This window comes from Hippocampus comes, unplaced genomic scaffold (genome assembly GCF_001891065.2).
Source record: "Hippocampus comes isolate QL1 unplaced genomic scaffold, H_comes_QL1_v1.1 scaffold22, whole genome shotgun sequence".
NCBI classification, from domain to species: Eukaryota; Metazoa; Chordata; class Actinopteri; order Syngnathiformes; family Syngnathidae; genus Hippocampus; species Hippocampus comes.
In genome coordinates this window covers 4,449,622-4,473,053 of record NW_017806175.1, presented here as the reverse complement: position 1 = coordinate 4,473,053, position 23,432 = coordinate 4,449,622, and the positions used below count along the sequence as shown (strand labels likewise).

Here is a 23,432-nt window from a genome sequence, read left to right as displayed (position 1 = left end):
TCCCCCTCCTCAGTCCTCGTCCTCGTTACGCCGCTGGCCTTTGCCCGCGCTCCTTGTGGACTGAGTGACTGAGGCCCGTGGGCGGCAGCCGCCGCCGCTGCTTCACTCAACCGCAACTCATCAAAGCGCCACTCCGCTGCTCTTTCTCTGCCTCTGCTCTTTTCATCCGCAAAACCCGAATGTGAATCACGGCAGCTGCAGCGCTGCTTTTTTTTGCATCACCATTTCTATCCAATTTGCTCTTTTTGCAGCTTTAAATGCTGAAACTCGCAAATGCTAGGATGTATGTGGACCAAAAACACATTGTAGCCCTTTTAACTACGAGGGCCCATATTTGGTAATTGGACTTTTCACTGCTACATTGACGCATGTAACTGATCCCAACCAATGAAGCGCTACATACAAAATGAAAACACTCACAAGGAGCTGCTGTAGGCCACAAATGACGCCCTGACGCTCACAAGTCCAGCTCTTGACATCACTCCTTTGGCCACGCCCCTTAAAGGCTCACATCCAACACAAACAGAGCACGTACAGTGACCATACTATATAATTTTATAATATCGTGCTATTTTTTGGTGAAAAATACTTTTCAAAACTATCATTTTTTTGGGGGGGTGGGTCTGGAATGGATGAATGGCATTTCAAATAATTTCATTGCAGTAAATTGATTTGATGTACAACTAACTCGACTTCGGACCTTGGGGACGGAAAAAAATTAAACTTGAAAGTGATGTTTTTAATTGGGAAATTTCCATGAATCATTTTATTACATCTTTCATACAAAATATAAGAACTAATTAAAAAAAAGTAACCAACGGCAATGACAGTTCACCATTAATGATATAGCTACATGTTGTGGCATGCTTTGGATCTTGAGCTTATCCCAATGACAGCGTAATGCATGACATCGAGTGGCTCGTGAACGGTTCCATTTGAGAGACTTTTAAAGTTGCTGTGCCATCTAAGAAAACAGTTTCTTTATGAATTCATTTAACAAATTAAAAATCGCACAATTATTATTTAAAAACAATGTACAGTAGTCAAACGAGAAAACACATTGTTTTAATAGCTTTATGTTCAAGTTATTTTATGTTCAAGTTCTGTGCAAATGTACAACACATTACTACACTCACTTTTTTTTTTCCCCTTACAGTTTTTTTTTCCTGCATATCGGACTAAACTTGGAATAACGCACGCAGCTTAGCATATGAGCTAAAAGTGAAAGGGATGGAGGTGGCAACAGAGGGGATGCCTTATCAGTGGGAGTATAATTAACTCTGCAAGAGTGCTGATTCAGTACACAGATAGTTCTAATGGCACGGGCGGGAGAACGGGCTCAGGTGAGAGCCTCATTAGAGATAAGGGAAATACAATAAAAGTGCAAACGTGTAGTGAAATAAAGTCATAAAAAGATAATCAATCCAGTATTACAAAATAGATGATGTGTGGCGTGAGAGTTGGTCAAGCCACGCACTCATCAAAGAACGCTACAATACTGACACCTAGCGGCTGAACCACGTAAATATAGGATTCCAATTTGTTGATTCATTCTTGAAAACACATTCAACTATTTGTTTATTATATTATTTACAATAAATCAGACTGGTTTTGTGATGGAAAGAAATTAACCAAACTCAGTTCATCAAAGGTGTGCGCTGACTCTCGTTTAAGATGAATTTGAATGTGATTAGTTCATTCTGAAACCAGGCACACCGCAGTTATAAGTGCACTTGTGCAACCACATTATTGTAGTTATTCAGATTTCAACCCCTCTCGAAAAGATTAATAAAGATTAATGACCAAAGCAGGTCATATGCACATTCCTTCCAGTGCCGTATTTTCACGACCATAAGATGCACATAAAAGTAAATTTTCTCCAAAATGGACGGGGCGCCAAATAATGAAATAATTTATTTACTATTCCAAATAATTTATTTACGATTCCAAATAATTTATTTACTATTCCACAATAATATACACTATACAGTTAGACATACAGATTGCCGTATAGTACGTACAATTGATGTGTGTGTGTGTGTGTGTGTGTGTGTGTGTGTGTGTGTGTGTGTATATACAGTATATATAGCTATAAATATAGATATATCTATATCTATATATATACACACACACACACACACACACACACACACACACACACACACACACACACACGCATTTTTTTTCAATTGAAGATCATTTTGGGTTTTTTTTCCCCAAGTAAGAGCAAATTAAGAATAAATCAATCACCAAGCACTTTAATGTACAGATTTATTTTGAAGATGTCCATTTCTTTTCATCCATAGCAAGACAATTACATCCATGGAGATGAATGTCACGCTCTGGACTGAAATTACGACAAAATATGACCCACAAACACCAATAAATTAAAGTCGCGCCAGCATTGAAAGAATGTTAAATACGTATAAACAAGAAGCTCTCTCAAGCCTTTGCACTTGCAACCTAACATGAGCTAACATGCATGTTTTAAGATGTGCAATAAAACTGGAGAAAACCCACTCAAGCAGAGGGAGAACAAGCAAACGCCACACGGGATGCCAGAGGCCAGATTCACACCCAAAAGTTCACAACCCAAAGGCAGATGTACTAACCACGACTACGGTATGCAGCTATTTTTCCAATATATCGTTTTAAAAACCACTACCGCATGACTACATCATCCATGTAAAAACAGCTTAATATTACTCCCCGAAATTTAAAAAATATATATAAAGGCATCCAATGACGAGAAGCCGTTTTTGCTAGTGTGAGTCTGTCTTAGCCTTGATGAACAAAGCTAGAATACAAATACAGCACCTTTCCATCTCAGCCGTGTCCATTCACCTGAGCGTGTTCCCCCGGGCTGTGAGAGGGCACGTCGTCCGACTCAGGCAGGAGACCCCAACTCCTGAGAAGAGCATGTCGCTGGGCAGGTGGCGTGGAGAAATAGTCCCTTTGTTTCTGGGAGTAAGTCTGCGAAGGAGTAATGATGTTCCTGTAGCTCCAGTCCTACGGTGTAAAACAATGTGATGATGGGAATGTGAAGATTTCCACGTGAAACGTTTCATTTAGGCTCCATGGTACCTGCCACCGCAAGTTGAAATCCTCCAGTAAATGAATCCTGGCCTCCCTGGTAGGCACACAGTCCGGAGGGTCAGGCTGGACCTCCTCCGGGTCCATATGGACGTCTTGGAAAACCAGCAGAGCTCTGATGGCGAACCAGCCTCCCAATTTGGGATGCACGCACACACCGAACATTTTCTGTCAGGAAAAAATGGAGTGCGAAAAGTCAAAGCACATCTACGCATGGGAAAGAATAATTATAAGGCAGCACGACTTTAACAAATAATCTAATTACATCTACTTCTATTAGAGTTGTTAACCGACTCAACACTTTCTTGCAGTCTTTTAAGCATTCACTACGCCAACATTACAAAATTCTACAAAACAAGTGTAACGTAAACGTAAATCAAGTTACAAAAATAGCTCTGAGTTAAGATCTAAAAAGTGATTAAGATTACTTTGTTAGCCCAGGGTTGGTCGCTGACGTCAGACTGCTGGTAGTAGAAAGCCGCTCCTGACACGTGTGCGGCAGTCTGCGCTAAGAATTTGGGCTTCCTGCTGGGTAGCAGCTCGTAGTCGTACCTCACGTCAACCTTCTGTCCAGCAAAGCTCTGCAGACGACAGAGGAGACACAGTAAGGAGGAGAAAAATATTCTCTACAATTCATCCTCAACAATACATGAACTCATTTACTTGTTTTTATTTTTATGTATTTATTTTTTGGGGTTAAAAATAACTTAGAAAAGAAAGAAAAAAAAAGACCCACACCCATTGGGCCTATTCACAGATTTTTTTGTGTGCACTTTTTGTCTGATGGCATCACGCAGGTCATTTTGTACTCCTCTCAGAAATTGTTTTAGCTCTGGTTTGTTCTCCGCTTCTATTTTTAAATATGATGTACAGTGGAACTGTACTACATCAACTACTTTGTTGCCTCGTTTTTATTTTAATGATTTTCATGTAGTATTTCCATTTTTATCGCATGCATCTTTGACCGTCCAAAAAGTGTAGAAACCGAGCTGGAACATTTACATCAGCCTGTAGTAAACAATTTTGAGGTATTTGGGGACATGCAAACCAAGAGCATCACGTCATGGTCACTGACACCTAGAGATAGTAAAGGTTCACTATATATCCAGGAAATGAATATCACAAACCTGAGAGACAGCAGAGGTGACACAGTGTTTGACACACTGGTCAATGGGGTCAGAGAGTCCTTGGCATCCTCTCTCCTTCATGAAGGGAAGGAAGGCTTCCTCGAACATGGAGGGAGTGCTGAGGATCAACACGGCCAAGCTGTCATCCGCGTAAGGTAGGTGCAGCTTGGCGGGCAACACAGAGTTGTACCAACCCACCTGAAAATACGGAGCAGAGATGCTGTCAGGTGCAAGCAACACAGTGCGACAGCAAGTGCATCTGCTAGTTGCTGCAATTAATGTGGCATTTTGACGTTTACGTGATACATAAAGTTAGAAAAGTTTCATAAAAAAATACTTTGGCAGTTGGAGTACAAATACCTTCAAGGTGTACACTTCAAATCCGAGTTTTCCAAGACTCTCCTCGAGTAACTTTTTTACAGTTTCCATGTTAACGTTTGAGGCCGCCATTTTTATGTGACGTCTTCATTACAGGGCATTTTGGGATATTGTGTTCTCATCTCCTGGTGATGACGCTTGGAATAAATGAGACTTTACAAGAACATATTAACAGTTCAAAATAATACAAATGCTTTACACAATGTATTGAATCCAAGAGGTAGTCAATAATTAGGGCTGTCCTGGTATTAAAAGGCAAAATAGACAACGACTATAACTACAATTCCCAGATGTCTTCAGAGTTTGAATGTGACGTCAACATGCCCTACGCTGCGCCCCATTATTTAAAAGTGGCTCGTGAAGCTAGGAGTAATATTGACATTTTTTATTATTAAATATTAGTGGTTTTAGTCTTTTCAGAATCTATACGACCGTCTTGTACTTTTCTATTTGATGTCGTTATGCGTACGTAGTTATTACTGTACTATAGCGCTGCCTGCTCACTCGACACCTAGGACAAAATATCGGTTAATTCACATTAATCTGATGTCTTTTGTGCTCAGGATTGTGTTTATCGGTCTGAAAATCATATCTCTGAGTAGGAGTGCCGTTGTAATTGAATCTCCCAGCAAGTGTCAAACTTGTCACTAGGCTGTTACCTCGGTACAGAAGTGTAAAATTACTTGGTGTCAGCCTGCTTGTTGAACCACTGATGACTGAACAGATGTTTTCTTTCTTTCCTTGCAGATCAACTGGAAGATGAGCTGGGACCGCCAACTGAGTTCCATTCTTTCTGCAGCTGACGACAGCGTGGCCAACATGAGGGTGAGCAGGCCTGCCTTCTCATGTCACCCTTCCGTAACCAACGTATCCAATTTAATGTACTTAATGTAAATTCTGTACAATATTTACGACAAATATAATAAAATTCTAATGTTCTACGTTTCCTCAGGGGACGCTGTCCTCACTGAGGAACTCCAGCAAAAGGGAAGAAGGTGGGTGAAACTTCCTGTATATTTAAACTGAAAAGGTGGAAATCCCTGCCTAACAAGAGTACAGTCATTGTTTTTGGTGAGCTTTCACTCGATATTTCGACTTCTCCAGAGTCATTTCCATTCAAGGAGAAGTTTCATGATTCAGATTTTGACAGCCACGCCGTTTGCGCTCCATCACCTAGCGTACAGCAGCTTCACCGTGTCATTCCCGAGGTCCAGTGGGCAGATGTAGCCTCCATCCAGTCTCAGCTGCAGACACAGAACCAGGTGATGGATGACACTTCACCTGCATCGCCTAATGAGGTCCAAATGGAACAAATTAAAAGTTGTATCTCAAGGCACCTCTGTATTTGCTCTCGTGCGCCACATAAAATGATTTATAGATGTCAAGCAAATGACGATGGTTTGAATTTAAAGTTTTGAGGCATATTTTTTCCAGATCATTTCTTTTGTTAAACTTTCAACTCTTGTATAGGATCTTGGTCATTTCTCCAGTTGAACTCAATGAAACGAACAAAGGGTTTCAAATGTGAAAAGAATTCCACATTTGCTTTCTAGTCCCACCATTCTCCTTTTTCTCAAGGCGATTGAGTCACTCACCAAAAAACTCGATGACATGGAGCGGAATAAACAGTCTCAGCAATTTCATATCCAGACGCTGCAAGGTAACGCAAAATCACGATTGGATATGAGCATTGTAAGGAGCACAAATAGTCGATACATAACAACAACGTGTCTTCCAGCGGAAGTTGACAAGTTGCGCGAAGATCTGAGAGGGAGGAGATGTGAAAAAGAAGACATTCCAGGAGTGGAGCGAGAGATTACCGATGTTGGAGCAGCCGCCTTCCCTCAGACGAGGTGCTTCAAAACCCTTTACCCAAGAGAGCTTGAAAGAAATCTTTTCATTTTGCTCTCTTATCACAGCTGGAGCTCAAAGGTGTGCCGAGCGGAGCTGGAACACCTCTGCAAAGAAGTAGATCAGCTGAAAACCCGACTGAGTGAGTCACACTAAATCTTTAGGAGTGTACAAGTCCCGAGCATTATTTTTGGCCTTCAAAGCAAAGAGGCAGGCACAGTCTTGCCCAAAACATGATCATCATTATCATCTTCTCGCTTTGTCCTCTTATTGATGATTTTTTTTTTTTTGTGCTGCTCAACAAGGGAGGCAAGAGGAGGCGATGATGCTCCTGGAGAAAGAGGCCCGAGAGAGCCGGCGACAGTGTCAGCATAGCAGCGAGGTGCATCCGTTTTGTTTGCCGATCTGCCGTGTTCTTTTTAACACGTGTATTTAAATTAAGGTTTACAGTAACGGTTTCCAAACATCAGGCCGCCGTTCTTTTATTTTTTTAACGCTATGTTTTGCACCATTTTCTGCTTTGTGTCAATGCCCAATATATAAACATATAACATTAATGATCCTTAAGTTAAACGCTGCTTTAAAAAATTGTCAGCTTGCTACAAATTGCTATTGTTTTGGTTCTGAATGTGGAATTGCAATTTGGCTGCTTCTCTGTGCAGTGGTGCATGGGTCACCCCCAAACTGTAGAAAGTCCTTAATTGTTAGCGTTAGCACCTAAAACAGAAAGGTGTGACATCCTGTTTTTTTTTTCCAAAATAACATTAGTAGTGTATATCCAAACAAAACAGTTATGTAATTTCCTGACGGATTGGTTTTATTGTTTAATGAAGCAGAAGAATGTCAAAGAGGTTCTCGCAACCTTCACAATTTTTAATGTTAGCTGACTTTGAAATATGAGACTGTTTTGGGATTACAGTTTATGCTATATTTAAGGCAATTCTAAACGTTTTTTACGGTGCTTCAATTGTGATTTTTTTCAGGATTGGTTGAAGACCCCGGCCCTATAAAAGTTTTATTAAAAATACAGTACTGAAAAAAAAGAACAAAAAAGTAAAGGTACCTTCACGTCACATCATTTTATGTTAAGAGAAATGTCTTTAGAACAGCTTGGAAGTCAACCGGCATCACGGAACTATGTGTGTTTGACTTTTGTGGTTCCACATCTATATTTACTGTATCTCAGTACCGTGTTGTCTGTGTTCTTTCAAGCAGACGATTCAGGAGCTAACGGATTGCTACAAATCTCACAGCTCAGATCTGGCCAAAAGTGCTTTTGAGTATACACAAAAGGAGATCCGCCACATCAGGTACGCGTGTCTGCTTTTGCACGTCCTGCTTGTTTGCCGTCTGATTCACCGGCGTGCAATTCTCGATCTCGCCACAGCGCCACCGTGTCAGAACTTGAGGGTGAGGTCATACGCCTGCGTGAGCATCAAGCCATGCTACCAGCAAGTAAGACTTGATTTCCCCTCCTGGTCCAAGTCCCACCTTTTTATCATTTTTAAAATAACTAATAAATCCTTTGCACAATGTTTTTTTTTTATTTTTATTTTTTAATGTTGACTATGCTTTGCTTTACACTTAGTGGTCCCAAATGGCTCGCCCAGGCTCGGCGAAAGGCTCAAAGTTGAAGAGGCCAAGCAGGACTTTGACTCAGAGGACTTCAGCCCTACTGTGAGCCTGGCTGAGATCAGCTCAGAAATCTCACTGCTGGATGATCTGCGTGACTCAAACACATTTCAAGGTGGCACCATAACCCTTTAAACCATCATGCCTTTTTTAGCCCTTTTTCTGAGGAAGAAATATATATATGTGGCCTATTGATTTGACTGACAACCAGTCAACGGTGTAGTCTGCCTTTTGCTAAAAGTAAGCTGGGATAAGTGGCACCTCACCACTTTCCCGGACAGGAAAAGCAGTTCTAGAAAGCCGGAATGGAATCTGGGGTGATCCTGTTTAGAGCATAGACCTCCTCCGTCAGAGCAATATCTGTCAAGTTAAAATGAAAACAAAACAAGAAGTGTAGACCGGCCCAGTGTTGTTGATGAGTTAAATGTAATTTTAGGGAACAGTGTGTGTGTGTGTGTGTGTGTGTGTGTGTGTGTGTGTGTGTGTGCGTGCTTACTTTAACAAAATATCCTAAAGGAGACTCCATATGCTTCCCAGAGTCATTTAGGATCATTGTTTATACACAAACAGCACCAGTGCTTATGAGAAATGAGTGTCTGTCTATCATCGTCATCCCAAGTGCATCAAAGGATGACCTCCTACGCACACACTTTAATATACTAACAAACTAGCTTTGCTCCTCCGCCAGCTCTTGAGCATCGGGGTGTTCCGTCCAGAGTAAAGAGTGACTTCCTAGACGAGGAGGAGTATGATGATGAAGACATCCTGGATGACGACGATGATGTGAACCCGGAGCTCGGATCTGACCTGAGTCTGACGGACCTCTGATCTTCTTTTTTTTTTTGTGAGGTCAGTCATTGGAATGCACAAGGAAGAGTTTGGGCATGTCAATCAGCAGAGCATTGTGGTTTGTGGTTTCCAGACTGCCTTGCAGAGTTCACCCGCTATAATTGCAGGTCAACACTCTGGTCAACAGTATTTTTTTTTTTTTAATCAGAGATGCAAGTAAACTTTTCCAGATGATTTTTTTGGCGCTGATTCAAAATCTGCCCTTGTTTTTCTCAAGCACATCAAATTTTCCCACTACTTCTACTACTATTACTACTACTACTACTCCTAATAATAATAATGACAATAATATGATATGTAATTTAGTTAGTAATATTTATCTATGAAGGGTTCAGTTCAGCAACAAGTGGAACTTTTTTTAAGCGTTATGCTATAAATTAAAACGCATGGTAAAATCTGTTTTGAACAAGGTCAAACAAGAACAAAAAATGAAATATCTCAAAAACATGATGTACTGGGGAAAAAAAAGTGAATACTTTTTTTAAATCGGCATCAAAAATATATTTAGGAACACATGAAGCCATCTCTGATTCAAATTTGCTATTGTCCTATGTTATTTGCTTTGCCACTATTTGGCGCTATTTAAAGCGATCTTTCTTTTGGATTTTTACAGTGCTTACTCACGTGAGGGGAAGGAGAGCCACACTTCCAGACGCTCCTTTCAGTCATTAAGTGAACAGCAAAATAGTGAGCATGTTCACGCAGATGCTGCTGTTGTCCACGGCTCTCACCCAGAGACTCTTTCGCAGACCCACCTCTTAGTGATTGGAGAAAAACTCTTGGACCAGATGCCATTAGAAGAGTCCATAACTACTGGGGGCACGTCATCTCTCCGGCAAGTGTATGCGTGAGGTCGCCTCGGATTTTACCGGCGAGTGTGCATGTTCTGCCCGGTATTTTGTCATCTACTCTTCCGCGTTACTCGGCAGGCGGGCTCCGGTCATCTTGCCATCTAGTGTATGCGCAAACAACAGCAAGCATCTTACCAGCACGTATCATTACGCTCAGTAGGCTGGCTTTCATCATCTCACCAGGAAGTGTACGCATAACAGTGGACTGGAGCTTGCCGGCGACTGATTGTAACTGCAGGGTGGAGCTCTCGTCAGCTTTTGGTTTCTACTTGTAGAGGTAGAGCCCAAAGTGTGGAGAGAGGAAAGCAAGCGCCCGTAAAGAATGTTTTCACTGATGGAGGCAGGGCTACATACACGACTATGTGTCGCGTGTACACAAATACCTGGTTTGTCGGCGCCGACCATAAAGAGCGAAAAACACAAAACACATTTCAAATACCCTTTAATAGTCATAATAATAATTGTCCATCATCCACATTGACCAGCAAAGCCTCACAATTCAACAATGATGCGTTTGACACCTCAATAGATAAACACAAGTGCATCATTTTTAAAACGTGGATTTCCACATGGGTTCATCTCAAAGGGGAATGCAATTTATTTGAGTTTTTTATAAATTAATCCAGGCGCTCGACAATAACAGTATTTACAGTATTAACACTTCAAAAAGGCCACTGCTCCAGTCGTATGTTCACGTCACATGTGGAAATGACATGAATGTACATGTTTAAAAGGCACTCTTAAACTGCAATGGTAGGGGGGCGGGGGGCATCATCAACAATACTGTATTTGAACACACCCTGGACACCTCATTAGATACAACCACTCAATCAAATCAGAGCATCACTACCTTTGTGAATGCGCCATGAAGCTCTTGTATTGCTCGGAGAGATGCACCTAATGTTGTAGCCGACTAGAGTATCCTTTAAATAACCCATGAACACAATAATTTGAAACACGCACACACTTAAAAGCCCAGGCACAGCCGAAACGCACCCGCACAAACAATAACTTTTATTCGAAACGAACATAGAAAATGTAAATAAAGTGCAACCTCATTAAACGTATAATTAGGCCGTTTGTTCTATTCTCCTCTTGGGCCTTTGAGTCATCCGAAAAGCCTTTAATGATAAGATTTCTGTATTTCCTCAAAATACAAAAAACATTATTAGAGGAAATACAGAACATGCAGAAATGAGAAATGGGTGCATTTTGTGCGTACGAATCAGAAATTGACATTTGCTGCAGAACCCAACATAGGTGGTATCTGTGTGTTATGTATCAGAGCCGCCATCAGACCTGGATACAATTGTAGCTACCCACATAACCGCATGTGGTAAGGATCAACAGTCACAAGAAGACAGACCGGGTGGTTGAATCATTACAAATGTTACCCTTGAAGAAAGGCTTTTGGGGGGAGTCAGTGGTTGGCTGTGCATCCAGATCAGTAGCTGTACATAGACAAAGGTGTTTCCTCCATCATGTCGTCCTAAGCAAGGAGAAACAGGAGAAAGACACCGAAGCCAGTCAATATAAAAGGAGACGTAATGGGAAATTGACTTCTTAATGGCCTGGTATAAATAGTCGGCTCTCTGATTCCACTCAAGTCCAATGCTCAGGCTGCCCCATGTTGTCAAGGTAACAAAACTCTCCATTTGCCCAGCAGTATGTGAGGAAGAGTTCACTGTCACTCACTTGCACAAAACGAGCAAATTCCAGCCCAAATATAATTGTAAAGTTTACTACGATTCCATTTTTGGTTGTAGTGCTGGCTTTTCAATAAAAAATAAATTTTCAAATCCAGGCGTTGGGAGTTTTATTTTGAAAGTCATGTTGCTTTAAAATGCAGGAACATGACATTTTTCCTTTTCATTGTTTGCCTTTCAAAATAAAATTAGTTTTCAAATTTGATTTTGTTGGGACTTTTACTTAGCAAATAATTTTCTGTATGAGTACGGTATTTAAATGCTTGTAATTGGAAATATTTACATTTCCCCGGTCTTGATTTTCAAAATAAAATAATTTTCCACCTCTGATTGCGCTGGGATTTTAAATTCGAAAATTATTTTATTTTTTATTTTATTTATCTGTGAAATGCAGACACAGGAAATATGTGTTTCTGGTGCTTATCTTTCAAAATAAAAGGACTCCAAATTCAATGGTGTTGGGCCTTTTGTTATGAAAATCAATTTTGTTTGAATCCTGGCACCGGCATTAATGAAATTCCAGTACGGTACTTGTTTTTCGAGACAAAATGATTTTAAAAATCCAAATGTTGTTTGGACTTGAAAATCATTTATTTTGAACAGCTAGCACAATCACCTCTTTACCTTTCAAAAATAAAATAATTTTCCAAATAAAATGTCCCAAATGTGATGGTGTTGGGCCTTTTGATAATTGTTTTACTTTGAAATGCTGGCATGGGAAATAATTTCTGGTGTTTGCCTTTCAAAATAATTGGTTACCCAAATTTGATGGTTTGGAACTTTAATTTTGAAAATCACTTCATTTTGAAATACTGGCACCTGGAAATATTTATGTTTCAGATTCTTGGCTTTCAAAATTAAAAGATGTTTACAAATTGGATGGTGTTGGGACTTGAGTTTTGAAAATCATTCTCCCTCACCATGGGCAAATCTTGTAGCCTGCGGAACTCTGGCCTGTTGTCTCGTCGACGCAGTTTGAGGAAGAGGAGCAAGGTGATGACTGCGGCGCTGACTATGAAGGCCGACACCAAGCCGGCCAGCAGGGGATCCAGCGTTGGGGAGTCGTGGACGGCTGAAGTGGGACCACAAAGCACAAGAGACGCGCCTGAGCTTTTCACTTTATAAAAGGTGCACAAAAGTTTTCAGTGCCGACATAGTTACAGTTACCGGTACATTCAAGCAATTTCATTTTAATTCAAATTTGACTTCAATTACATTTTACTCCTGTGCAATATTCTAATTTTAATTTCAAATATTGTCATTTTAATTTGATTTACAATGAAACCATTTTCTTTTAAGCTAAAATTATTTTCATGCAGTTTATAATATGCCCGTAGCATAATTGCCTAAGTAATTTTTCATCATTTTTGGGAGGGAAGAAAAATAAACATTTTCAGAACGCACATTGGTATTTTATGTTGGCTCTTTTTCCTTTTGCTTACTTTTTCACTTATCTGGTTAAAGTTTTTGTGCGAATGTCAATAAAAATTTTTTTTTACCAATGTGTGCTAAAAATTGCGTTTTTGCTTGTCTTCCAAAAATACTGATAAATTACTGTAATTATGACTTGACCGTGGATGTTTTAAGAGGCGTATTAGTTTGGGAAAGTCCCTACTAAAGGTCCATAAACCAAATGCAGAGCCTGCCGCTGCTATCTACACACGTTGCTATGGAGCACTGTTTTGCCAACTCGACGGTTTTCACATCAAGTAAAAACAACCACAGAGGAGCGAGTCATCCCTCCTTCCCTGGCTTATGGAAAAAAGGCAAAGTGCCAAATGTGGACTAATAAAACCACAATGCCTGGGAAGCAGAAATCATGGGTTCTTTTTTTTTTTTTTGCCGAGATGTCCTAAAAAATTCTCTGCCAGGCAGATGGAAAGATAAAATGAATAGGGCGGCACGCTATCCCAATGGATTGAGCACGCCGTTGAGGGTGTCTAAATAATTGAGTGGGTAGATTTAAACGGCTATGGAACACGAGTCCCATGACTGTCTCCAAACAGAAGGACCAATGTGGACGGCCTGGTGGCGACAGCACTTGTGTGTAGAAGAAGGAGAAAAGAGCTGGCTTGTGTCTAAGCAAACAAAAGAACAGTGTTGCTTTTGTTCTTAGGCCAGTTTAGCCTCTGTCATCATCCAAACAGTGAAAAGCCAAGGACATATTTAGAAAGCACTCGGTGGCTGTTTTGCATTTAGGGCAAGTGGGGAAGTGCCGATGCCAGCTGAGTTTTGGTGAGAGAAGTGGGGTGGACCTACATCGAGACACGCAACCATTCACTGTGACACTCGCATTCAGACGTGAGAACGATTTAGTCTTCTATTAAAGTGGAAGCCAAGTAAAAAAAAAAAAGTTTGAAATACCATGTTATCTGTCTATAATACAGGCAGTCTAAACACTGTTTTCTTGTTATTATGTTGGTGGTATAAGAATAAAGGCTGAATTAAGCCACATTTTATGCAGCATCGCCCCCTGCTGTCGACTGAAATTGACGTCAAAACTGGGTTTGGTGACGTGACTCACCTTGTTTGCTCCAGTGCACTTTGGTGTAAATTTTCGTTGACTGCATAATTGAATATAATCGGCTGATATTAGATCAGATAAAAACTGAAAAAAAAAATCCACCAATTTTGAGGGCTATTTTTTTTTTACACATTACAACAAAAGACAATGCATCAAATGTCTCCTCCCCAAAAGTTGTCCAAAAAAATTGTCCGATACTAAACAAATACTAAACGACGAAGTAGTGTGTAACAGTTGATTGGGAAATACTTTGCTAAGGGACCAAAAAAATGTTTTGGTTTTATTGATTCAATTTTTTATTTATGAATCGCTCAGTTAATCACTTATTGGATTTTTATTGAGCCAAATATTGAAATCGGTAATACCCTAAAAAAATATATCCATATTGGTCGCCCCAACTTTATTTTACTAAACTTGGAAGATAAAGTCAACTTTAGTACTGGACTTACTGTTGCCCTTAACGTTGAGCTGCGATGGGGTGTCTGCATGCAGTTTGGTCTGCGTGGATGTGAGGCTCGGTGGGACGACGGTGGTATGCACGGGGGTTTTGCTGGAGGTCCTCTGCGCTGACATGAGAGTTGTCATCTGAGAGGTGGAGGTCTCTCTGGAGGAGGTGGTTGTGAAGCGGGTCGTGGTGGGCGTGGTATATTGCTGAGTCGTGATGGGTGTCGGCGTGGTATGTTGCCTAGCCGCGGTGGGCGTGGGCGTGGTATGTTGCCGAGCCGTGGTGGGCGTGGGATATCGCTGAGTCGTCGTGGGCGTTTTATCCGAGGTGTTGCGAGACAAGGGGGTGGACACGGCAGCTGCCCGGCTCAATGGTGTCGTGGAGACAGGAAGGGAGTCGGGCGGCTGGTGTGAATTTGTGTTGGCCTGGGTTTTGTTTGAAGGGCTGTGAGTAGATGTTGTGTCAGAGGCTTGGATGATGAACGTGGGGGTAACGGAGGGCTTTGATGTCATGACGTCGGTCAGGTTGACGGATCGTTGTGGCATGGATGTCGCTGAGGTTACCAAAGAGAATTGTATTAGCGCCGCAGTGAAATTAATAGACTGGGTAATTCTTGTATAATCTGTACATCCAGAAAGCATTCACAGTGCTTCACTTCCTTTTTTCCAAAATAATTCACTTTTTTTCCCTATCAAAATTCGACACACAACATTTTAAAATGATCGCATGAAAGAGAGTCTGTTTTAATTTTTGCAAATGTAGTAGCTATGAAATAATTAAATGAGGGGGGACGTGCAGCACTGCAAAAACTTTCCCTATGCACTGCACAATTTCATTTCATTTTAAAATAAGCCTGTCACAAAATGGGGGAAATGAAGCACTATGAATTCTTTCTGGATGCACAGCATCAACAAAAGTATTTCCTTCAACAATCTCCTGTGCCTCTTATAGATGGCGTCCACTCCAACAAATAAATGCCTCCTTCAAACCGATGCCCCTTTTTTCCCTTTGAAAATAAAACTGTATTATATATCTCGATTCACATTGTTCACAATCACAAAACATTCATTAACAGCCGTTGAGCCTTCGTCTTATATAACATTCAAGTGCCTGGGAATGTGTGTGAGCGTGTGTGTGTGTGTGTGTGTGTGTGTGTGTGTGTGTTTGTGCCTGTGTGTCCTCACCATCACTACTTTTCTCATGTCATGGTGAAAGGTCTCGCACGGCATAGCTGTAGAATTATTCCTCACTCTCCTCACTTTTACATTATTTAACCCCCTCCTTTATGCGGATCCGATAATGACAGTGATCCATCAACGGAATACCAAGTAAAGGCTGTGAATTCTTATGTATGTACATGCACAATCGTGCCTTGGGATATCAGTTTAGTTTGTTCCGTGACCATATTTGTGACTTAAAATAGTTATTTCTCAAATCATCTTTCCCAACTGAAATTAATTTGATACAAAGTCAAGAATTTTTATGTTTTGGCCAAATTTTGTCTCAATTCAATTGACATTGTGCTTCTCCTTCAGGTGTTGTGTGTGCCCTGGCCATCAGGGGGCAGTATAATACAGGCATATATAGGTGTAGAAATTCAAGAAGAAATTGGAAAAAAAGTTATTAAAATCTATCAGTCTGGAATAGAAAAGGTTACAAATCATTTTCCAAGACTCTGGGGCTTCAGCAAACCACTGTCAGAGCCATTATCCACAAATGGATAAACCTGGGAACAGTGGCAAACATTCCCAGGAGTGGTCGACCAGCTAAACCAAGCGTTGCAACGATGACTCATCCAGGAGGTTGCAAAAGAACCTCGAACAACATCCAAAGCCTCAGTTCAGGTCAGTGTTCACGACTCTACCGTAAGAGACATTGTCTGTTGGTGAAGTGAGTTGAGGTCAATGCTGCCATCATTATGGGGTGTTTCTATACTTTTGAGGGGGGGAAAAAAATGCCATTTTTCATGTCATGCTCTATAGTTGTCACTATACTTTTCCTCTTTGCCTCCACGGGCCGTACATTGGTGGTTCTATCAGCTTATCCCCACGTGTCAACCTCCTCGATACAATAACGAACAAATATAGCCCAGCTAATGACTTCCCATACTGAATTGCGTCCATAAATCTCCCTACTTACTATTCCCTTGGGTTGGCTGTGGCGTCGAAACGGCGACTTCCCAATGTGTCGTCGTATTGTTGCCGGTCGAGGAAGTGGCGTTGGAGCTCTTTGGAGCAATAATGGGTGGCAGATTGCTGGTGAGATCCAGGTCACGTTCTGGTGCTGGTTGTGCAGTGTGCTCATTACCTAATAGGAGGCAAGCAGAGCCAAGCTTAATTAATGCTTATTTGGTGTCATGGGCAACCGGATTGCTAAAATACAGTCCACGCAAGATCCAAAAAGATCAGAATTACAAGTTTGGGTTCCGTGTGGACACAAAAGTTGCACAGTCAGTGAAAGCAGTGAGCAAAGGCAGCAAGCAAGTATTTAAAGCCATTATAAAAACCATGCCATGGGATATTTGCAGCTACAACATTGATAATTATTATTCCGTATCATTCCGTGTTTACAATCATTATCAATACACATGCTATTTTTGACGTACAATCAACATGACATACAGGACTATACAAAAAAAAGTCTACACATACCTGTTCATATGCACTGTTTTTGAGATAAATGATGTAAAAAAGTTTTCCAACATGAATGTGGTTTATAACCTGTACAACGCAATTAAGGTTTTGCGGGATTTTTTTTGAGAAGGGAAGTAAAAACAACTGAAATACAGTAATGCGTTCGCACAAGTGCGCACATCCTCTTATAACACCATCATGCGTCACTGTAGATCAAAAAAAAGTCTACACATACCTGTTCATATGCACTGTTTTTGAGATAAATGATGTAAAAAAGTTTTCCAACATGAATGTGGTTTATAACCTGTACAACGCAATTAAGGTTTTGCGGGATTTTTTTTGAGAAGGGAAGTAAAAACAACTGAAATACAGTAATGCGTTCGCACAAGTGCGCACATCCTCTTATAACACCATCATGCGTCACTGTAGATACAAGATGTGGTATTCTTTTGTTGATGAGCAGTGTTCAGCCTTCAAAGTTCAACCTTGGTTTCATTAGACCATAACGTAGCATATTTTGTGTTTGGGAAGATTTTTGGAGTCACAATACTAGTGCTGTCATCCAGATTACTGCTCAATCAATATGGCAATTAATATAACATTTTCACCTACTATACATTGACTATGAATCCCTTTTTCCTTATCAAATCACGATCACTATGAAATGATTTATTTTCATCAGCATCATCATAAATCATAAGTCAAACAATCAATAACATCCCAAAAAAAAAAATGAACAGCTGAGTGAAAAGGGTTACAGCTGAAGCATTGCTTATAATAATATGCCAATACAAACACATGCAAAAGTACTCAATCATCTGAACCAAAGGCATGACTATCTACTCTTAAAGGTAGCATGAAAGCTACGTGATTTAAAATTCCCTCTTCCTGTTACACCAGCTCTCTCTATCCTCAAACATTTTCTGAACAGTGAAGGCTAGCAATATGACATACAGTTGTTAACGCCACCACATTAAGTAATGATGTCTTTTTAAGCTTTAATTAGCTTATCGAATGAACGCGGCTTCCCTTTTCCATTGCTCTTGATCAGTTTAACTAGTTTTGTTCCCCTTCTCCTCCTCCTTCCCAACATCCTTTTGAGGCAAACCAGAACGCTGACAGAACGTAATGTCATTAGCGTTGGCTAGCTCATTAGCACAATGACTTTCATTACCGCAACAATCACTCACACACGCAGCGTTCAGCAGTCTAACTTATTTCCAGCGACCTTGACTACGAATTGTCCACGTTGTTACCCAGTCACAGTCATAACCATATATGAGATATTTTTAGCTTCATTTACAAAGAACTTACAGAATTTACAAAGAACTCTTTATATGATTCACAGCTACTATCACTACCAGTAACAGTTCCTAAATATTGAATGTGAATGTATTAGTCCTAAATGTTAAATACAACTGATTAGTTTCCATAACATGAGACTTTGTTAATCACTGCTCCGTGCCATTATCCAGTCACAGTCACTATAAATATGACATAGTTTCAGCTACATTTACTGTGAATTCTCTTATACCGATGCTCAGTCACAATTAGAGGTGGGTAAAGTAGCCATTAACTGTATTCAAATAAGAGGAATGTTAATTAAAGGTAATACGACTCAAGCAAAAGCCCCCAAAAAACAGTCTTCCAAATAATTACTTGAACAAGAGTAATAAATATTCAGAAAAATCAGGTTTTCATAGTAATAACAACAACAATCATTGAATATATAGTATAGTCATATATTTTGTAATATTTAGGAATTAATTACGGGTTAGGTTGAGCATCAGGATAGGTGGATTTGTTTTTTTTTCCTAGAGCCATCTCTGATTAAAATTTGTTTTTGTGCAGTGTTATCAATGATTACAATATTGATTTTAAAAATAGGGATTATCACCTTGGCCATAACCATGAAGAAAAATATTCAAGTAAAAATAAAAAGTATGTTGCATCAGGACTACTCTGACAAGTAGAATTTATCTAAAACGTTACTAAAGAAATTGCAACGGAATAAATGTAACATGTTACAAACGAAACGTCCATGCAAATAGACACAGGAGCCAAGCTGTACAATACTGGCCTTGTGCAGCAACCTGACTCCAATACTCTATGAGACTTTTGAGTTTTTGTATATGTTATGCTCCATGCATGTGTGCAGAGTGGGGTCATCGAGTACAGAGAACCACTGTTACACTCGCGCTGCAAGTTCGAGATGGTCTACACGAGACTCGACATGTAGTAACCCGCTCCTGCAATGCTCAAAGCAGGAAGGTTGTCCTACCATCTTCAGTACCTTTGCTTACCGTCAGGAAATGTACAGACAATGTGTGTTTTGTTTTCTTCTTGACTCTCTTAACCATCATAAATGTGTAAACACAAGTCCCATCAATCCATTTGCCATACCTTTATCCTTATTCATTTTACAGTGGAAGCTGGAGCTGATCACAGCTGACTTTGGCATAAGTAGCATGTAGCAGTCGCTAATTTCATTCAGTGCTCTTTGTCAAAAATCACACACAGATGGACCCAATTTGATGACATTTAAGCCAACAATTTCCTCTAAATTGCGAGTCAGGCTCAAACGTTTTAAAGCTTTAATCACCCACATCTAATGTTTTCTCACGGCTAAGAGCACATTAGCATTTTGCATTTGAGGGGATTTTTCCCTGACATGGCTAACGGGCATTTTGTCATTGCTCATATTTCTGTGTGTTGCCGCCATCTGACTAACCTCAAACTGTCTCTAGTCTGTCATTTTCTCCTCCGCTCTAATATGTCACCCTGTAATGAATGTAACGATCGTCTCTGAATCTGCTCTTAAAAAAAAGAATAACAAAAGGAAATATAATGCGCAACTGTGTTAATATAGGCTTGACTTTGCAATATATGCGCTCTCCAAATGTGTGTGATTGTGAGGGCATCTCTGGTTCATGGCCTCCCTTTTGATATGGAGTTCCATTGGGTCTAGGTCTAGGCACCTTTTGGTTGATTTGAATGTGTACTGAGATTAAAAAGTCCCCACACCCCACAGGTTTTTGTGTCACAAGATAGCCAAGAGCCCAACGGTAACTTTGACATAGCTGCAGGAATTTCTGCCAAGTACTGGCTGGCTTAGTACATGTAACAACAATCTCCTATCGTCTTCCTAAGTCTGTGCAATGTGGCAGAGTGGCAAGCCAAAACTCTCCTTCTTCTGACTTGATTAAAATAGAAAAATGTAACATCCACATGAACATGTTTTATGTCTTTGTACGTTTCTGTTTTGACCATCTTTATTACCGATTTGCCTTACTGTTTGTTGTATATGTTGAATTGCTCCATGTACAGCACTTTGTATGCAGCGATGGCTGTTTGAAAATGCTCTATAAATACAGTTGGGTTGAGTTGAGTTGAGTTGATATAAACGTGTAAATGTTAGTCAGGCAAAACGATCATATAACACACTGAAACACATCTGGACTACAATAAAAGAATGGACAAGTGACAGACGTGAACAATGCAGGAATGTTTGCTCTTTCTGTCTGGACTACAATAGAACAATGAATGTGTCACGAACGTCAAGGTTTTATGCCTTTCACCTTGTTTTAATCTACTGTTGTTTAAAAAACAAAAAAAAATCAAATAACATGCAGTAGCCTCTTCTTCTTCAGTCTGGCCTAAAATAGCAGAATGTGTGAGATGTGAAGAGCGTTAATTAACTGCCATCTCTGCACGTGTCGGAGTCTTGTAATTACTTGATGAAGTGCTTGCTGACTGGATTTTTGGACTTACTATAGCTCGACAAAAGCTCATTATCATCTGATAAAACCCAGCGTGACAAACTCAAGAGGCCACTTTAAAACACAGCGAGCGGAAAGTCCACACATGGCCTACAGTGGTCTACGGTAGAGACCCAATTAAGTGCGAAGAAGTTAGCGGTGTCATTATGTCTCGTTGTGTGTGCGCTTTCCACTGACAGCCAATAAACGGAAACTTTATTTTCAGAATTGAAGAACTGGCGGGGGGAAAAGTGTGAACATGTTGGCTGTGTGTAATAGGTGAGCTGAAAGAGCAAGAGGAGGGGGAAGTGTGTCAAAAGCAAAAGTGTGAAATTAATAATAGAGAAATAGAGACAGCTCCACTTTGCCCTTCTTGAGGCAAAGAACTATACTGTACTGTATTTACTAACATCACATCTAAATCGTTGGTTAACCTGAATTGACTGCGAGGCATATAATTTCTTGAAGCAGATGCTAATGCTAATAGCATGCACAGTGAGTGGTACCTTGACCCAAGCGACCTGTCAGGGTTTGGATTATTTTTGTATGAGCCAAAATTTAAGTCACAAGGAAGCTTAAGACACTTCACCGCTTGACTTAAGTGGGGAAAAAAATGGTGGAATTAAGGTACTGTAATGCACTCGTATGTGGGCAAGGAGAGCCACAGTTCGTGATTAACTTTCAGCTGTTTACTGAAAAGGACAAACTGTCAAATACACAAATACAAAATGAGAACATTAGGAATGATTCCAGCCAACGCCAGTGCCTGATTTCACTCACAAGGCCACGCCCCTTAACGGCACACCAACCCGCCACACCCACCACACAAATACTGTACTACAGTATGCACTGTAGTTACACTTTTTAAAACCTGTTTATTTCTTTACAATCTTTTTTTCTTTTAATTATCTGCACGGCTATTTGTTTTACTGTATTAAAAAGCAAAAAACCAAATTAGTCTTATTTTAGGGAGGAGTTGGAACGCATTAATGTCATTGCAATTTATTTCAATCGGGAAAACTGATTTGATATACAGTTGAATGCCACTCTTTCAAGGATAGAGACCAGGCTGCCCCTCAAATAGGGAAAATCGACGTATAACTGATGGCCATTAATATATTTATATCGATCCATTAAAATCATTTGGGAAAAATATATAAATATATATTTTTTTAATAAACATACGTCCTTACCCCCAAGAAAAACAAAAAACTGTCTTGCTAGCAAACTGCAATTTCTTTTAATCCTTCCTGTCCGCTCTCGCCATCGGCATTTTAAGAGTGTGAGGAGTTTTACTATATTTTTTTATTAGTTGTTGAACATGACACGGGAGTTACCGCCCCTTTACCCTTGGGTGACAACTCGGAAAAGTGAAGATGATACTTGACCGAGGTCAAACAATGTGACGAAATACAAATGACTGTGAGCATTTGTACTTCGTTCCATCCCACGACTACAATCTGACCAAGATCAAAGAAAACAAAATAACATAAAAAGTGGCGCCTACCATGATCAGCAGATCCCACATGCAGCAGCAGCAAGGCACCAAGGTAAATACACACTCGAACCTCCATCGTCATATCTGTTTTTCCTTTAAAATTCTATAATCCACGGTCACTCCGTCACTAGTGTACAGTAGTGCACTGCAGATTCTGCTACTGTGTATTGATGTGTTCGTGGCTGAAACAAGAGTCTCTCTCTCGCTCTCTCTCCCCCTCCTCGCTCTCGCTCCCTCTCTCTCTCCCTCGCTCTCTCGTTTACCAGAAACAGTGCCACGTGTTCCCGGTTCAAAAATAGCATGCTGACCTCACGTCTTTGACTGTCACGAAATGTCAGATGAGCATCAATGCAGTCGTGATAATCCATTAAAAACAAATAGTATACAGTGTTATGCTTTTCAACACGCCTCCTTTCGTTTGTGTCAAGTCACACAATGTTCATGATTCATTTTATAATGCCAACATTTGGCCACATGGTGACGCTATTTCCCCGTGTTTAAATAGATTTGACTGGTCTTCGTTGACTCGTTGTTTGATACGTATGCGCGCCGCCATGTTGAATGTGTCAGATCTGCCCGAAAATGAACGCAGTTTAATGGACTGGACTGAAGAGCTCCAAAGTACACAAAGTTAATGCCTTTCGTTCACCCCTTCACACACACCATATATATATTTGTGGCACCAAAAACAACATATGCCAAGTTTAATCAGTTTATTATAAATGCTTCGTCCCATATATTTTCAATACTGCCACCACTTTGACCGATTGGCCTCTGCCATGTGCCAAGTCCATCAGGACCAGAATAGACCGACTTCTTCCCACAATCCATAACTGCACAGAAATCACAATAACACCAACTAATTCCATATTACAACTACTTTTTTTTAAATTGAAAACATATGTGACTATATAACATGGGTGGCTTACTCCCATGTTAACATTACAGTTCGTTTTGTTTCATTTTTTAATCATTAATTATTATTATTATTATTATTATTATTATCCGTTCATGACACAAACTTGGAGTTACTCCCCAATTTCGTTGTATCTGCACCATTGCACTGTACATTTAGCCAAACAATATT

General features: G+C 40.2%; 3 protein-coding genes across 4 annotated transcripts; 1 reads left to right on the top strand and 2 right to left on the bottom strand.

The window, feature by feature from the left end:
• Positions 1–2,215: 2,215 nt before the first annotated feature.
• Positions 2,216–4,820, bottom strand: mmachc (metabolism of cobalamin associated C). The gene is made up of 5 exons (XM_019897000.1): positions 4,581–4,820; positions 4,221–4,418; positions 3,522–3,674; positions 3,085–3,261; positions 2,216–3,009 (listed from the first exon to the last, which is right to left on the bottom strand). The coding sequence occupies exons 1-5, from the start codon at positions 4,668–4,670 to the stop codon at positions 2,827–2,829; spliced, it is 801 nt and encodes a 266-aa protein (XP_019752559.1). The 5' UTR covers positions 4,671–4,820; the 3' UTR covers positions 2,216–2,826.
• A 79-nt stretch (positions 4,821–4,899) lies between these two features.
• On the top strand, positions 4,900–10,844 carry LOC109532241 (uncharacterized). Of its 2 annotated transcripts, none has more exons than XM_019896997.1 (13): positions 4,900–4,967; positions 5,346–5,423; positions 5,551–5,593; positions 5,703–5,860; positions 6,177–6,258; positions 6,337–6,451; positions 6,518–6,591; positions 6,755–6,831; positions 7,665–7,759; positions 7,837–7,904; positions 8,038–8,196; positions 8,770–8,930; positions 9,544–10,844. In XM_019896997.1, exons 2-12 carry the CDS (start codon positions 5,358–5,360, stop codon positions 8,907–8,909), a joined length of 1,077 nt encoding a protein of 358 aa, XP_019752556.1. In that variant the 5' UTR covers positions 4,900–4,967; positions 5,346–5,357; the 3' UTR covers positions 8,910–8,930; positions 9,544–10,844. The 2 variants fall into 2 exon arrangements, with proteins under 2 accessions (XP_019752556.1, XP_019752555.1); XM_019896996.1 differs by having other exon boundaries at positions 4,958–5,261.
• On the bottom strand, positions 10,335–22,744 carry LOC109532242 (cell wall protein DAN4-like). Its single transcript, XM_019896998.1, has 5 exons — positions 22,355–22,744; positions 16,596–16,763; positions 14,461–15,009; positions 12,408–12,559; positions 10,335–11,270 (listed from the first exon to the last, which is right to left on the bottom strand). The coding sequence occupies exons 1-5, from the start codon at positions 22,425–22,427 to the stop codon at positions 11,226–11,228; spliced, it is 987 nt and encodes a 328-aa protein (XP_019752557.1). The 5' UTR covers positions 22,428–22,744; the 3' UTR covers positions 10,335–11,225.
• Positions 22,745–23,432: the final 688 nt, after the last annotated feature.